The sequence below is a fragment of the Anser cygnoides genome, chromosome 1, assembly GCF_040182565.1.
Source record: "Anser cygnoides isolate HZ-2024a breed goose chromosome 1, Taihu_goose_T2T_genome, whole genome shotgun sequence".
Taxonomy (NCBI): Eukaryota; Metazoa; Chordata; class Aves; order Anseriformes; family Anatidae; genus Anser; species Anser cygnoides.
This window is the reverse complement of record NC_089873.1, coordinates 198,761,498-198,779,314: the sequence shown is the minus strand read 5'-3', so window position 1 is coordinate 198,779,314 and position 17,817 is coordinate 198,761,498. Positions and strand designations below refer to the sequence as shown.

The 17,817-nt window shown below is 35.6% G+C and overlaps 1 protein-coding gene across 4 annotated transcripts in view; it reads left to right on the top strand.

The window, feature by feature from the left end:
- The window catches only part of CNTN5 (contactin 5), a 682,193-nt gene that overhangs the window by 287,102 nt on the left and 377,274 nt on the right, over positions 1-17,817 (top strand). For 3 of the 4 annotated variants that reach the window (XM_066989851.1, XM_066989852.1, XM_066989850.1), the window contains one exon: positions 5,891-6,020. In XM_066989851.1, the coding sequence (XP_066845952.1) occupies positions 5,963-6,020 (58 nt within the window). In that variant the 5' untranslated portion in view covers positions 5,891-5,962. Of the gene's footprint in view, positions 1-3,999; positions 5,711-5,890; positions 6,021-17,817 lie in introns of those variants that run through there. The other variant, XM_066989853.1, reaches the window with a different exon arrangement.

Sequence of the window (17,817 nt, the reverse complement as noted above, 5' to 3'; positions counted from 1 at the left end):
TATTGAAAGCAAGTGGGAACATGAACTCAATAGAGGTTATTTATATTCTGTGTAACCAATGTCTGTCATAATCATGGTCTAGTAGTTAACTTTATATGTAAATATACCATCAGGGAACTCTAGCAGGCAAATTTTTTGTAAAAATTTCCAGCTAAACTATCTCCACTATTCATGATGAACTTTGTAACATCTGAGCCCTTGGTTTTCTAAAGCCTTCAATTCTCCATGGACTGTGTGTTACTAGGCCTGACGTGCATGGGAGCAAGGAAGACTGGCTGAACTGCTGACTGTGCCAATTCAATTCAATTCACGTCTTCTAAGTCCTTATTGAAGTAAAGGTTGTTCAGGGAGGGACAGAGGCTTCAGTGTTGATTACAAGGCTTTATTTCAGTGATTTGAAAGGTGGATCTTCAGTTAGATCTCAGACTTTTTCCAAGAGTATAATGAGCCTTTTATAGAAAGCCTAGTCAGTGATACTGACATTTATTGCAGGTTTTGCCACCTTGAGGAATCATATTAGCAGTCTAGTTGTATTTTAGGGAATCTCCAAATGTGTAGAAAAATATTGCCTAAAATTACAACCTGAATCATCCAAGAATATCTGTTCTTTCCAGGATATGTTATTTTTTCTTTCCAGTTCAAACGTGGGTGGCAATAGCTTAATTTCTTATTCTGTTCAGTTTCTTCTCTTCTAAGTTCATGTAAAACATAAGAATTGCTTATCGCTGGATATTTCTTCATTATCTGTGAATATGTTTCTTTTTTATAAAGGAAAGGGAAAGTTAAATACTTTGAAGTGTCAGTGACGAGTTTTCCTCTAATATATATTAGTACAGGAACAATAATTATTACATAGCAAACCTTTCTTTTCTTTTTTCTTTTTTTTTTTTTTTCAATGTCATATCTTTTCCACTGAGCAGTGTAGTCACTGTAGAGAAAGACTTCCTTTGCGAGAGGGTGTGGATTCAAGTAATTATCTCTTTCATGTTGGTACAGATAAACTGATAAATATGCATATTATGGAAAAGGAAAATGAGGTAGCGATAATAGAAGAAAGGACTTTAATATCAATATCACGGTATCTATGCTAAAAGCTTCACTTCTTAACTATTTTAATTTAAAAAGGGACAAATCATCATAGTTCCATATACATTTACTCTAACTGCCAGAAAACAAATATTAATGATAGTAGGTGCTATTAGTAGTAAAAGAGTATGATTTTACTAAATCTAGTTCAGGCTTCTTGCACATTAGTGTTGACACCATTGCATTAGTACTCATGTTCATTTTGGACTCAGAATCATGAAACAATATCCACCCTTTCACTACTAGCAAAAACAATTCATTAAAATATACTGAATGTTCTAATAAATTATCTGCATTCAGCACACAGAATTAAGACAAATTGCAAAGTAATTTGACTGAAATTCTGGGGAAAATAAAGAACTATGGATAGGTTCTTGGAAATTAAAAATCACATCTGCTAATTTTTTGTCTATAACAAGAACTTAAATTTGTTAGACAAATTACTTGCTACACATTATATGCATCAACTTTATTTTAGATCACTGATTTTTACAACTTGCCACCAGGGAAAATTCATATATATGCATATTTCATGAAGAACAGGACAATAAGAAAGCTCAATAAATGCTACACATTCCATCCTTATTTAAAAAAAAAAAAAAAAAAAAAAAGAAGACTGTAGAGCTTGCTTAAATCATGCTATGTTGCAAAAGAAAATTATAGAAATTAATAGGTTCTGGACAACTTCATTTTCTTTCATTGCACTTAATTACTAATGAACCCAACAAACTGTTCCAAACAGCTGGATTTTTGTGAGTTCTAAATTTATATTTGTGGAAGAAAAAAAAAAAAAAAAAAAAGGTACTGTTCAGTTGAAATATTTTAAAGTTCTTTTTAGTGGCATCTTTAGCTGTACTATTTTCCAGTACTAAGTGACGGTATATTTTGCTCTGTTTTGTTAGGGTTAAAAAGCAAAAGCTTGTTTTAAAAGATTTCTCATCTTGGGCTGGAGATAGCCAGGACTAGGAAAAAATAAAAATAAATTAAGAAAATTAATAAAAATAAATTAAAAAAATAAAAAATATTCAAAAAAAATAAAAATAAAAAAAATATTTAAAAAAATAAAATAAATTAAGAAAATTAATGAGATTTCAAAACTTTTTGTCTATATGTCCTCAAGTGACCTAAAGAATGAGCTAGTTTAAAAAACAACCACTTCCTTCCAAGACTTAAGGGAATATTCATTAACTACTTATAAAGCAATGACACTTTCTTTTTAATTTTAAATATTTTTTTTTTTTTTAGAAAGCAGATACTCTTCATAACATGTTTAGTGCAGCTTTGGTCTTTTTGTTTGGTCCTTTGAGTAAAAGAATTCTTCAATCACCCAGGACTATCTAAAAGCCAGAGTCATCCAAAAATCAGATGACAGCCATTGACAGTAGAGAAGCCTGGACTATAACCATTCCTAAATTCTCCATTACAGATTAGAATATATGCCAGCATTTCTTATATAGTATTTTCATGCACCTTAACATATTATTTCATAGAATCATAGAATTATTAGGGTTGGAAAAGACCTCCAAGAATCTGGTCCAACCATCCCCCTACCACTAATATCACCCACTAAATCATGTCCCTAAGATCCAGGTCCAAACTTTCCTTAAACACCCCCAGGGACAGTGACTCCACCACTTCCCTGGGCAACCCATTCCAATGCCTGCTACTCCTTCTGAGAAGAAATGTCTCCTAATTTCCAACCTGAACTTCCCCTGGCATAATGTGAGACCATTCCCTCTAGTCCTATCACTGGTTATCTGTGAGAAGAGGCTGACCTCGAGCTCCCCACCATTTCCTTTCAGATAGTTGTAGAGAGCAATAAGGTCTCCCCTGAGCCTCCTCTTATCCAGACTAAACAACCTCAGTTCCCTCAGCCACTCCTCATAGGACTTGTGTTCCAGGCCCTTCACCAGCTTTGTAGCCCTTCTCTAGACATGCTCCAGGGCCTCCATGTCCTTCTTCTAGTGAGAAGCCCAAAACTGAACACAGTGTTTGAGGTGCGGCCTCGCCAGAGCAGAGTACAAGGGGGTGATCACCTCCCTGGTACTGCTGGCTACACTATGCCTGATACAAGCCAGGATGCTATTGGCCTTCTTGGCTAAACACATTTGTGTTTAGCCCACAAGCAGAGCAGTGGCCCCATAGGCAGTATCAAAGTCTTTGTCAGACTCTGTGAACTGTGTTCCTCAACTCTTTGATGTACAATATCCCTACCATATTGCTCTGCACTCGTTTTGTCTGTACGGCCAGTTAAACATTTAACCCAGAGGGCCAAGATATATAAAAGATAAAGATTTAATATTTTTTTCTTTATGATAATAAGCAAGATTTCTAGGTTGGTAGATTTTAAAGAGCTGCAAAATGGCATATTTTCTCTTTGCTTGTTTTGGTGACAATTCTACTGAGATAAACCAACATACTAATACAACAAATATCTTAATAGGATTGTCAGTGTCCAACATTCATGACTTAGTTCACAGCATCTCCCTGTCATTACACTCTGCTTCAACATATTAATATCCCTGTGGAAGAGGACTGAGGTTTTACATTGATTGGGTCAGGTTATGTAGGTCACAGTTAAGAGATGTCGAGATGTCACATAAAAGTTGTTATAGCTGTTTTCCTTCGCTCCTTATTTGGTGCAAGTTGTCATAACTCTGTTGTCTTTAACGAAACTTTCATTAAAAATAAATATCCTCTTTTTTTTTTTTTTTTTTTTCCCCTGGAACTTAAACTCATTGTTTCAAGAATGCAATGAGAAATTTATATAAATTCATTTTTCATTGTGATGTTCCCATTGCTCAGCTCAAACTATTCCTTATGCTGTTTCTGCTCTGTCAATTATAACCTTTAATATAATTTTTTTAAAAGTCTGATCACATAGGCACAGTAATACCTTATGATAATAACAATCTCACTCTTTAATGCTGGAAATTTTGTTTTATTTTTCCCTGTTTATGCAACAGAGAAATCACCAAGTCAACTTGGTAATTTCTGTGTTGCACCACTATAAAAACAGCTGAAGTAAAGATAAGTAAACATAAGTGAAGACAAGTAAAAGAGAAAGAAGAGTGATAAAGCTGGGGGGTGGGTGGAGGGGTAGTTGAGCTGTACCCTCTTTAACAGACATGACCATAAGGGAAAAATTAAATATTAATGAAAATACTTATTTCCCAAAGGCCTAGCCAGCAAAGAATGCTGAAAGAGATAATTTACTAAGCAAAGGAACAGAGTGACTGAAAAATAGATTATCACTGAAGTGAAAAACAAAGGCAGCTGATATTAATAATTAATTGAGGAGGTTTCCTGTGGAGGTTTAGATGAGCTACAGGCACTATGAGTAAAGTCACTTGACTAGCAGACTGTTATATTCCCTTTCAGAGAAACTCTTATTAATGTGTACATCCTGTTTGCCTGGTCTGAGTTACCTGGAAGGAAGTAAAATCCTAATTGGGAATTTTTATCTGTATTGAAAGCTGTACCTGCTGTGCTGTATAAATGAAAGCTGACAGGTTACATGTTTAGATTGTTGCAGGAATAACTACTGGCACCTAAATAGAAGATGTCATCTTGTTCTCACACTGTGTTTCTCTGTACGCGTATGCATACACGCTTGTCCTTATATACAGAGGAAGGACTGCCAAAGTATGTTACAACTGGAGATGCTCAGAGAGCAGCTGAGTTGATACAATACAGCAGGAACCACTTCTTAAACTTTGAAATTATCTTTTTTTTTCTTTTTTTCCCCAACAAATGTGTTGGGATTTGCCTCTGCTTATTTAACAGGAGCTGTGGCATGTAATTAAACTGATTGTAATCTGAAGGCATCTTATCGTCCCCAAAATTGGTTTAATAGGGGAAAAAAGCCAGACTTTTCTTTGTTACCTAGTGCATTGTTCTGCTCTTGAGGATTGCTCTTACAGCTGCGGATCATAGGCAACAGGGGCTGAAGGTTCCTTGAGCTCCAAGAAGAGGATCTCAAAGGTTTCCTAAATATATACAACTAATTAAGTGTAGGAAATGAACTTATGTTTGCAACAATGTTTTTCAAGTCAAAGACCAATAATACAATCATGTCCATACAAAACCATCTTAAACTCAAAATTTTGGATGAGTTTTTGTTGCAGTTATTGATATTATCAAAGTGATAACTAAGAACACAGTGATCAAAGATGCAGTGTGCAAAGATGTATGTGCTAAGCCTGGGACAGATAGGAAACAAAAATGTGAGGAGTGGTGGAGAGAGATAAGTATGAATAATCTGTTCTGTGTAAAAGGTGTTTGTTTCAAATATATTGGTAGATTCTTTGTATATTGAGTAAACAGGAAGAAACTGGAACCTATTTCAACACAATTTGCAAGTGGTAAAAATGCATGAATTTTCTTAGAGAAAATTATTTTTTAGTGTTGAGCTTTCTAAAATGCGGTATACCAAATACCAACATATTGCTTTCAGGAAAAGAAGGACACATGCCAAGCTATATACTTCAAATATGTTTGCTGTGAAAGATATGTGTTCTAAGCTTGGTGTTTTGGAAATTCAAATCTTCAATATACAGCTTTGGAGTGATAACCATGCATAATATCCACAGCACTGCCACAGAAATTTCAGCTATTAACACAGGTAACTACTGGAACAAGATCCCTCTAAGTATCTGTCAGACGACCTGTCCTTTTACATAAAGAGTTCTTCTGAATTAGACTTTTAATTGCATTAAGACCAGCTTTGTCTTTTGAATTGCCTACCATATTATTGCAAGATATTTTTAATTTTCTTAACAAAGATTTGCCTTTGTCTCACTAGGCTAAGCTTTAATGAAGAAACATCAACACTGCTAACAGTTGCACAAAGAGGGACCGAAGACCTTCGTGACCAATGATGTGGTTGTCATGGAAACTGTTTCTATTTCTGTCACTCACCGGGAGTCTTTCAGGTAAATCAAGACAAAACCAAGAAAAATCTGCTTATTATTTGAAGATTTTTAACTGCAAACAGACATAGGAAGATGTAAAAGCATGCCAGAGATGATAACATCATTACTAGAACTATTTGCCTAAGTGGTGAAATTGTTAAAGAAATATATTACCAGATTTAAAAATGCTGTCCATCTGCCTTTAATTCATAGGTAAACCTGAATGACATTAAAATAGACAAAAGCTAAGTATCTTACTTGAAAAGTAAATGCTAACTTTATTATTAAAAATAAGTAAATAAATAAATAAATAAATAAGCTTAATTAGCACAGTGTTTTCCTAAAGACTAACAGGTGCAGAAAGCTTCACATTGGGATTTGTGAATTCTTAACCATGTTCAGGTTTTAGAAACTAATTATTAAGTTGTTTTGTTAATACTGTGGATGTTTTATTGATCATTCTGATTTTTGTCTGTGTAATAAGTGTATTTCATTTTCTCATGGCATTAACTTGGTTGGCTTTATCTTTGCTAGTAATAAAATGAGTTAATAAATAATCATTTAGACTTCTCATATGGGAATTTTTTTCAATTTGATAGCATATTGTCTCCAATTGATCTTTTTTTACCATATAATTTTCATAATGTTGGCCCTTCTTCTCCCTGTCAGTTAAGTTATTCTTTTCTCAAATTCTCCCCAAATTTATCATTTTGTGTCATTACAAGACCAAATCTTGCTTGACGATAGTCAATGAAATGAAATATTTGAGTTTGTTATAACACTGTGATATTGGAGACACAAATTTACAAAAGTAAAGTGCCTATAGATATTCCTTGAATGTATGTCTGTTGGAAGCATATTTAAAATGGTCGAATGTAATCTGGTTTTCCTAATGTAGCTTCATTATATTGTATTATCTAAACCATTTTTCATTATCACTTTTGAACAGGGAGTGTTCTTCTCTTTTGTCCTGCATTGTCAGGCATGTTTGGCAATATTTATATTTTGGTGATTCTATAAGAAGAGTGTTACAACCAACCACATTAAAATTTATTTTTAATTTTCTTAAGTTGAAGATTGTATTTTTATTGATACAATTTCCAAAATTTTTTACGCAAAATTCAGAAACATTTCAGAAATTCAAATCTAGAATTTCTGCTTATGAGTTACGTCTTTAACTTTGAAAGCTTTGAGTGAAGTCAACGTCTGGCAGCAGGTATTAGATTGATATTAATGTACCTGAGTATGCATTTTTTTTCACAGAACAGAAATCTTCTTACACTCAAATGCAATTAAAGAATATCTAGAAGCAGTAGAGTTTGCTCCAAACAGAATTATCTAAATTTATACAACACTATAACATTTTGAAAAATTTATATAACACATTTCATATGATGGCACTTCCACATACTAAAATTGCAAATGCATGAACAAGTTTCAGCTGTTTATGTCAACCACTGCTTAGGTACGCATATTAAACCAACAGTTTGCAGAGGTTTACAGCATTAGCAGAGACCTTTTCTAATATAGCATTAAAATATATAACTACTTTGGAACTTAAACTGAAAGTCAGTATTTACAGATGTATTTTATTCAAATAACATTAATGTCCTGAAATGTCTTTCCAGTCATTCAGCACAATGTTTAAAATTAAATGACTATTACTCTCATCTGTTAATTTGCTACTTATGCCTGACAGTTATATATTGTATTCTTATTTTTACTTTTTTTTTTTTTTTTTTTGTGATTCTTTAGGATTCCTAAAGGTTTATTCCATATTACTGGAGTAAATTTAGACTCCTGTAAGAAATCATTTTAAACTACAGTACCTATTTTTACATGTTGCTGTTTGTAAAATGTTATAGCACATATATTTCTCTCATACACAACAATAATTTTTAAATAATTTTATTTGTAATAAGCACTCATTAGAACATTTAATGCTATAAGAGCTGAAAGATAAATAAATTGGATTCAAAGATATTTTAATTAACTTGTCATTGTACCTGGTAATTTTTTTTCTGTACTTTTCATATTTGATTACATCATTCTGCATTTATAGCTGCTTTTGTATTGCAGCACTCACTAGAACATGTTTACAACAGTAAATAGTTCCTACTGTTGATGCAGCCTAGTAAGTTAGATGCCTGAATGCACTGTTCTTAAAGAGCAAAAGATATTGATGCTGCTTCTGTAAGATAAAATTCATTCAATTCCTGTTGTTTTGGGCTATGTTAAAATTCAGTACTTACCCATTAAATCACAGATCATGGGATCATTCTTATCGGCAGTGTTTGGAAGAGAGTACTACATTGTTGTATTGATTTTGCAGTGTTGAGGGAAATCATCCAAGAAAAGGAAGATGACCTCTTTGGTTTGTGTCGACTCTATTTTTATATTATTTTTATTTTAACGCTGACCCAGGTATTCTGGGCTTTGCTTATGCATGAATGTTTGCAAGTGTGCTTAAGCTGTGTCAAAATGAATTGTGGGTGGAGAAAAAAGTATATTTTCTGACTACCAGACTGAGGACCAAATTACATCTCATTCAAATTTGATTATTTTAGTGTAAATAACAGTACAGCTCATGGTTATACACTTACATTCTGAGAATTTTTACATTTATGAAGTGTCAATAATTAACATATGCAAAAAAACTCTCAAAATTGATAATATGTGGCTTCTTTTCTTATGGCAGATAATGCATTTCAAGCCAGATTGGAGCTGAAGAGGAATTGAGATGTTATTTTAGGCCTAGGGCCTGCTTCATTTCTGAAGAGACAGCTGGGATAAAATATGCTTTTCTTTTTTCCTCCTTATGAGGTTTTCCTGTAGGGAAAGACCTCCAGCTGTAACAGAATAGGTTACCAAAGAGAGACTGTTAATCTGAAATTCAGAGGGGCCTTTTATAACTGATTCATTTAGAGTAATACTTGAAGTGAGTTCAGAGGTGGCCAGCTTAAATTTAAAAACAAGATAGACAGAATTTAACTTGTTGGTAATAGTCAGCTTTCTTGAGTTATTGCTGAGTTACTGAATTATCTGTATATAATTATAAATTTTAGGTATATGTTCAGGACATTTAAATTGGAATAACAACAGCTAACAGGTGTCTATTGACTTTTCAGGGGCACAGAATGCCACAGTGTGGCATTGACAGTTTTTCCTTCCGGACAGTGTGTTTGCCTGTGTGCTCCTGCTGCGTAGTCATGACATTATCATTCAGACTGCACTGTCCTATGTATGACAGTACTGGGATTATGTTCTCAGGGTTTTACTGGCCTCATTCCTTAGGATCATTTTGCAATCTGCTTTTATGTGTATAGTAAATGTTATTTATTATTTTATTTTATTTTATTTTATTTTTATTTTTATTTTTATTTTATTTTGTTATATTTATTTATTTATTTTGGCTAGAGATGTCAAGGTTTTCTTGTACTGATTTCTCAGAGAACCTGGAACTGAATATTGCTGAAAGGCATTGTTTTAAAGCAGCCCACCCTGAATTTGCAATGTGAAAAAAGGAGATGTCTCTCTGTGTTTCAGGAAGAGGATAAATGTTTTTATAACAGAATAAGATCACTTCAGATTATCAACTCACAGTTAGTAGAAAAAGTAAGACATTGGCTTTCATTTGCAGATGTAAGACACTTGACAAAGGCCAGCTTGAGAGTAGGGCTCCCTGTCATCCTTTTTAATAATTATTGCTGCCTGTGACAAGATGCTTCAAATTTTAAATATATGCTAAAGAGTACATAATAGATCGAGTGGCATTTATAGAGTTCTGATTCTGTTTTAATCTGACATACATTCCTTATGCCTTTTTATTCCCTTGCCCATTTATCTACTTCTACTGTGTTATCACCTGCTGCATGTTAATCAGGTCAAAGAGATACTCATTTTCTTTATAACTCATGACATCAATGAAATTATGGGTATAATGAAAGTAGCAAGGACTAGGAAGACAGAAGCAGTATCTCTGAGACTCAGTGGTCATTGCTCATAGAGCCAAGTGGGTTAACACTTGTCCTTAAACCTCATCTTTATGTACCATTCATTTCTCTCCACATAAAACATTCTCACTACCAGGCAAAAACTCCATGACTAGTAATTTTTTCTTTTTATCCCTCAGTATGGTGCTCAAAATTAAAAACAGCATGACTTTTTCTGAACAGTTGCTTGCTAGAATACAACATGAATGGACACTTACAAAAATGCTCTTAAGTAAGACAGCATATGTGGAACAAACACAAGTGTCCTGTCTATTTCTGACCTACATCTGGCAGTAAGTTGAGGTGCTTCCAGTCTTTTATTATGACAATTTCTTGCCATCTGTCTACTTGGAGGCTTTCAGGAATTGTCTCTGTCATCTGCACTTATCAGCATCCAAAATGCATTGCAAACCTGCTCAATATGTGACCTTCAGAATTCCAACAGCCGCTGCCAGGATTAAAATTCATAGCCTAAGGTTCATGAACTCATTAACCAAACCATATAAAGTATGCATACTACTAATGAGTGCCAGGGCTATTTCTCATTTTTATTCCTCCCCCTTTTTGACAACATCCTTCTTTCATCAAAACAGACAGTATACAAAAGGTTGCTTTTCTGCCAAATGAATGACGAACACATGAATGACCAGTGTTTATTATTGATAAGCCTATGCAATTACCGGTCTTCTTTCTCCCTCTCCTTTCCCAGCCCCAAACTGATGACAGTATAGCAAATAGCATGCAGCTGTGTCACCTTTGATAGCTGAGAACAAAAGCCTGGAGACAGAGCTCTAGATAAGTACTAGAGTTTGGGGATGTTCAACTTCTCAGAGTTCCAAGTAAAATGGAAAAGTCAAAACACATTTAACCCTTCTACTGCCCATCCAGAAATACCATTCTCACGGACAGTGTGAAGCAAGAGAAGAAACGACTTGTTGCAGTGCTGAAATCTAACATACACTGCTACCCAATGTCTCATTTCTGGATTCAATGTTTGATTGAAATGGGGTGGGAAGCACTTATCTTCTGAATGTAACACTCTGTATAATTCTTAATTAAAAAGAAGAATTAAAAGGTTAAAAAAAAAATTACTCTTGCCAGAATCCTGTAGTGTGTTTAATGTTAAGCAATCAGGAACATTAAAAGCTGAAAAAATTGTGGTTGTGAAAAGAAACTCTTTGAGTATGCACATAAGGAAGTGCTTTTATGAGCAACCCTTCAGCTTGTTTGCATAGATTTGGGAGGGAGTTGAGGTGGGTTTTGTTGTTGTTTTTGTTTATTTGTTTTTTGTTTTGTTTTCTATTAAAACAACAACAACAACAACAATGTACTATTTCAGTTTTTATACCTACTTGGGGCTATGTCATGATACGCAATCATATGCTAATATGGTGATATCATAGAATATCCTGAGTTGGAAGGGACCCACAAAGATCATTGGGTCCAACTCCTGGCTCCACACAGAACCACCCAAAAATCTGACCATGTGTTGTACAAACTCTTCTTGAACTCCAGAAGGCTTGCTGCCATGATTTCTTTCCTGGGAAAAAGGAAGTGCCCAACCACCCTCTCAGTGAAGGACCTTTTCTTAACATCCAACCTGACTTCCTCTGTTGCAACTCCATGCCATTTCCTCAGGTCTTGTCAATGCTCACCAGAGAGAAGAGATCAGTGCCTGCCCCTCCACTCCCTTTGTGAGGAAGCTGCAGGCTGCCATGAGGTTTCCTCTTAGTCTCCTCTTCTCTAGGCTGAACAAACCAAGGGATCTCAGCTACTCTTCATATGTTTTGCCTTCTAGATCTTTCACCATCTTTGTAGCCCTCCTTTGGACGCTGTCTTCTTGTCCTTATATTGTAGTGCTCAAAACAATGCTCAAGGTGAGGCTGCACCAGTGCAGAGCAAAGTGGGACAATCACTTTCCTCACCCAGCTAGCAGTGCTGTAGCTGATGGACCCCAGGGTATGGTTGGCCATTTTGGCTGCCAGGACTCACTGTTGACTCATATTGAATTTACCATTGACCAGAACCCGCAGGTCCCCTTCTTCCTGTCTTTTTTTCAGCCTCTCATTCCCCAGTCTGTACGTACATCCAGGGTTGCCCCTTCCCAGGTACAGAATCCAACATTTGCTCTTGTTAAACTTCATGCAGTTGGTTAGTGTCCAGCCCTCTAATTTGTAAAAATCTCACTGCAAGGCCTCTCTACCCTTGACGGAGTCAGCAGCTCCTCCCAGTTCAGAGTCATCTGTAAACTTACTTAGTATACCTTCAAGTTCTGAATCCAAGTCATTTATGAAAATATTAAAGAGAACTGGCCATAAAATGGAGCCCTGGGGAACCCCACTAGTGACTGGCTGCCAGCCTGATGTCACTCCATTCACCATAACCCTTTGAGCCCAACCCATCAGCCAGTTGTTTACCCATTATGTATTTATCTAGCTGTATGCTGGATTTTCCAGAAGGATACCGCGAGAAACAATATCAAAAGCTCTGCTGAAATCCACAAATATTACATCAACTGGCTTCCCTTGGTCAACTAGCTGGGTAACCTTGTCATAAAATGAATTTAAGTCCATTAAACAAGACTTTCCCCTTGTGAAACAGCTTAACCATGTTGACTGTGACCAATGACTGCATTGTCTTTAGGTGCTTTTCAATAACTCCCAGAATAATCTTCTCCATAATTTTACCAGGCACTGAATTAAAAATTGACAGGACTGTAATTATGTGGGTCTTCTTTCTTGCCCTTCTTGAAAATTCGAACAATGCTTGCCAGCTTTCGGTCAACTGGTACCTCTAGAGTAATGGTACCTACAACTTGTACCTACAAGAGTAATTGGGAAAGGTCTCATGATGATATCAGCCAGCAATTTGAGTACTCTGGGATGAATCCCATCAGGCCCCATAGATTTACATGCATCCAGGTGGAGCAGCAAGTACCACACAATGCTGAGGTTGGCTGTGAGTTCATTGTTACTGCAGTCACAGTCCTCCAACTCAGGAACCCCCAGAGCCCATCATCAGTGTTGAAAACAGAGGTGAAGAAGGCATTTGCTTGTCTATCCTCACCTATTTGTGAGGTGACCACCCTCATCAAGGACCAGACAAATGTTTACTCTGATCCTCCTTTTGCTGATAACATATTTATATACATATATATATATATACATTGTCCTGATAGTACTAGCCAGTTTCAACTGTAATTGAGCCTTGGTTGCACAAATTTTCTCCCTACTGTGGCAAACAGCATCCCTGTAGTCCTCCCATGTCACCCAACCTCGCTTCCAGTGGCCATACACTTTGTTGTTTCACCTAAAATCTAGAAGAAAATCCCTCTTCAGCCAACCAACCTTCTGCCCCACCTGCTTGACTTCTGACATTTTGGAATTGACTATTCTTGTTCTCTTAAGAGGTAGTACTTAAAAATTGACTGTCACCGAGGGACCACAATGCCTGCAAAAGCTGTTTCCCAGGGGACCTTACTAAGCAGTTTTCATGTCTTGCAAGTTGAGGTCACCCATAAGGACAAGGGCTACTGATCTAGAGGAATCTCTTAGTTCCTGATAGACTAATTCATTGTTGTCATCATTCTGTCTGGGTGACCTGTAGTAGACTCCTACAATGACATCTACTTTATTTACTTGTCCCTTAATCCTTACCCAGAGGCGCTCAACCATGTCATTGCCAGCTGCAATCTCCATATAACCCAGCCCCTCCATTACATACAGCACAACCACCCCACCTTGCCTGCTCTGCCTGTCCCTTCTGAAGTGCCTATTACCATCCATCATGACACACCAGTCACAAAATGTGAAATATGGTGCTTGAACTTGCAGGGTACTAAATACTAGGGAACAGTAGATGCTTTAATTTTAGCATGGAAGTAATTGGTGTGCTAGGTCTATTCAGAACTGAGTCCATGGTAAATGTGAAAAATATTTAGAATCAGAAAAAAAAATATTATCATGTATACAAGAAATTGATTAATATTTCATCACATAAAAGTAGCAATACATCCACTAATATCACCATCACACTAGAATTGAATTACCTACCTAACTATACTTTCTCAACTTATTAGAGTTAAGTTAGTTAAAAAGCTTCAACCTCCTAGCAAGCCCTTATCAATCATACAGACAACTGTGGAACAGGTACTTAGATTAGCACCAGTTTGGAACTGGGATGACAAATCTTCCTCCAGAAAAATGTTATGGTATCTACTGAAAAAAAAAAAAAAAAAAGATTACAGTGATGCTATTGTTACTATCAACCTGGATAAACCATAACCTCCACATCTATCCTTATTTTTGCATTTCCTCTTATGTGGTGGATAAGTCTTAGTGTGACAAGATGTTTAGTGTCAGTGTATTACAGTCTGATGCTTTCACAGTATTTTTTGTTGCATTAAATGTGATATTAAATCCCATGCCTTTTACTGATAGGAATATACAAAAGCATAATGAAGCAATGTTGTGTTGTTGTGTTAAAAATAATAGTTTTGCCTTGCATTCTCACAATTTACACAGAAATATCTATTGATTTCAAGATTACAGCATATGATAAAGACTCTCTTCCTCCTCCTCTTATTTTTGGAATGATATTGGAGATGACAAGGTGTTTGTATTCCATCCTGATGTGAAATCCTGGAGTGAAAAATGTCAATCAGTATTACCTATTTATAGTGGTTTCAATTAATGTGTTTGTTCATCCCTCTCCATCTTTGTGGTTAAAATATTAAAGACTAAATCTCTTCTAACTTCAAAAGTCCATCATTTGAAGCTAAGGACACTCAACATCTTTAGCATTGATATAATCTAACATTTATATTAGAGTAAAATCAAGAAAGAGTCATTCAGTTATTCAATTTTTCTTGTTGTTTTACTTTTTTTGCCTGAAATTTTATTTTTACTTCTTAGGAAAAAAAAAAAAAGGCAAAAAAAATAATGTCATTAAAGCGATTAGAGCATCTTTTAAAATAGTGCTAGTGGAGTGAATTCTGCTGTTAAGAAGTCATCATGAAGACCTCATGACCTCACGTCATGCAGAACATCATGTAACACAAAATATCAACCATGCAGGCCCTGATTCATCTCATTTAATTTATATGTTTAAACTGAAATGCGTAAGAGTATAATGTCTCTCCTTCCCTGTATAGTCAATGGACAGAGACAGCCACTTGTAAAGGGCAGCTAAACACATCTGTATCTGAATTGCTATGATATTACATTTTCATAACAATGGCAGACATGAAAAATAAATAAATAAAAAATCTAAGGTAGTGCATTTCCACACTGTACCTTCAAAACTCTTCAAAAAATAACAATGAAAGCTTTGACTGAGGAGGAATGAACAGTTTTGCGTGCTGGGTCATTCAGAAGTGTCCAGACTGTGAGTCCTCTCCTCATCCTGGCTGTGAGATGGCTCAGCATAGTCAGGCAAGTGTTATGGAAAATGCCTTTGCCTTGGGGTGCCAGGAAAATATCACTAACCCTCAGGCAGCTTCCTGACTCTGAGAAATCTTTAGAAAAAACAGTGGGTGGTAAATTGCATTATTTGCTCCTGAGCACAATCAGGAACTTTATCCTTACACCCAGCACCTCCAATCACCATATGAGGAAAGGTCATTAAAAAAGGCTCACACAGTTAAATTTAACAGAACAATTTGGTTACTAGAAGAGTCAATCTGTTCCATTTGATAAATGTTGCCTTTTTTTGCCCCAAAGTAATTTTCAAGTTTGTAGCTGATGTGAAACAAGGTCACAGAGTCTGCGTAGAGACTGACTTATCATCACTAGAACAAACCACTAAATCTATCTCTCAGGTAGAGTGTAAAATACTTGCCCTCAGCCAGAAGCTCAGCTGAACAGGACCATAGAGGATAGCATTTCAGCTGTATGCAGCACAGTGAAAGACGGCATATGCCAATTTAAAGTCACCACTAAGGATACACTGGTTTAATTCATAAATTCTCCAGTGCCGTCTAGCAGGAGGTTGAAAGTAGTTCTTTAGTATTTTCACCAAATATTTAATGTCTTTTCTAACTACTGCTGTGAGCGACACTCCACCAGAAGTCCCCATCTCAGGAATCTCTGCTACTTTTATTTACAGTACTGGAAATTATGCTGTTGTGCAAAATATTGCCACAGTGATAAGCTTTTTGCAGGAATATTTGTAATAGGCTTGCTGTCAAAAGTAATTCGTTGTGTGAAATGGTCATCATTTTCCCTAAGTGTACTTCGACACGATTGGTGCTCATGATTAAAAGTAATAAAACCAGTAACACTGAGTACTGGGCCTCAACAAGCAACTGAGCCTGTTTCTCTTTCCTCTAGTGCCAGACTTATACAAGGAGTAGTTATCTCATAATACAGAATAATTTCCAGTTTCAGTGTGGCATTAACAATATCAGAAATACAAAATAAAATAAATCATTAACTTCATTTCAAAAAGTCATTAGAGGCTAGAACAATGTTTTTTAAGCATTGCCCTGGCCTTTCCTAATAGGAATGCAATGAAAAGGCAGTGAAACCTTTGAAATTATGACAAGTTCATCTTTGAAATTAGATAACAGTTTTTTAGTAATGAGGTTAAACCAATATTGGAACAGCTCTACTAGGAGAGCTGGTAGATATGACAATACTTCAAGTCAGAAAATAAGATTAAATATCTTCAAAAAACAACTGTGTTTTCAAGTTTCTAATATAAAATCCATGGAGGATGTGAGTGAATGTATATGTGTTTATGTGCTTGTGTTGGAACAGAATACTAACGACTTTTCTCGCTTTTAAATAATTTTGGATGTCATTAATACCTATAGACTTTTTTTTTTTCTTTTTCTTTTGCGGGGGAGAGGTGTGTGGGTGGGGTTGGAATTGTGGGGGAGATTTTACTGAGAATGTGGGAAGCTCTGTATTCTTTTCTTCCATGGGGCTGGTCAGATGTTTTTCAGTGCGATGCCAATTTATAAGGCTAGATGTAATCATTAATCTTTCTGGTTTTACTGTGATACAACCAGAAGAACAAGATAGAACAACCAGATTGTTGGTTCACATCCAGCTTCTGTTTCAAGCAATTGCAGCTACTGCTTTTAACCCTAAGAAATGCTAAACTCAAAACTTCTTAGTAATCCAGTTTACATGTTGCCTCCTATGTATAAAAATACAGCATGGCTGTATGGAAAACCATATTTCTTATAATTTTTGATCATTATAGCCCTAAATAACTGACAGAAATACTATGTTATGCATCCAGGTCTTAGAAAAAAAGAAACTGTACGTTTATTTTATTTAACTTTTTTTTTTTTTTCTCACTGCTCAATTCCAACAGCATTAGATAGGAAGCATATTATTGGAAAAGTTCCTTGTTTCTTTCAGACTTCCAGACTTACTACTTTTCTTCGGTTAAACTTTCCAGTCAGGCCTCTTCAGACAGTATACTGCCAAGGGACCACTTGAGTTTTTACTTAGTATGGTCAAGCATATTTGGCTACAACAAGAGAATGAGCTATCAAATCACAATCACAGGTCACACATTTCAGTTAAATGAAACCTCTCTACTCTTCAAATGGAAAAGATTGTTGTAGCAAATAATATTACAAAGACTCAGTGAGGGAAATCAAATTGTAACCATGAACTGAATAAATCTAGATAATAAAAAATAGAAATTCATTTAACTTTTGGAAAAACAAAACCAAAAACAACAACAAAACCACAAAACCAAAACAAAGCAAAAACAGCTGTTATCATCAAGGAACATGTGTAAAACACCTTCAAAAATGATTCAAGGAGCTAAATTCATTGCTCTATTGGAATGGAAAGTCATGTACTTAT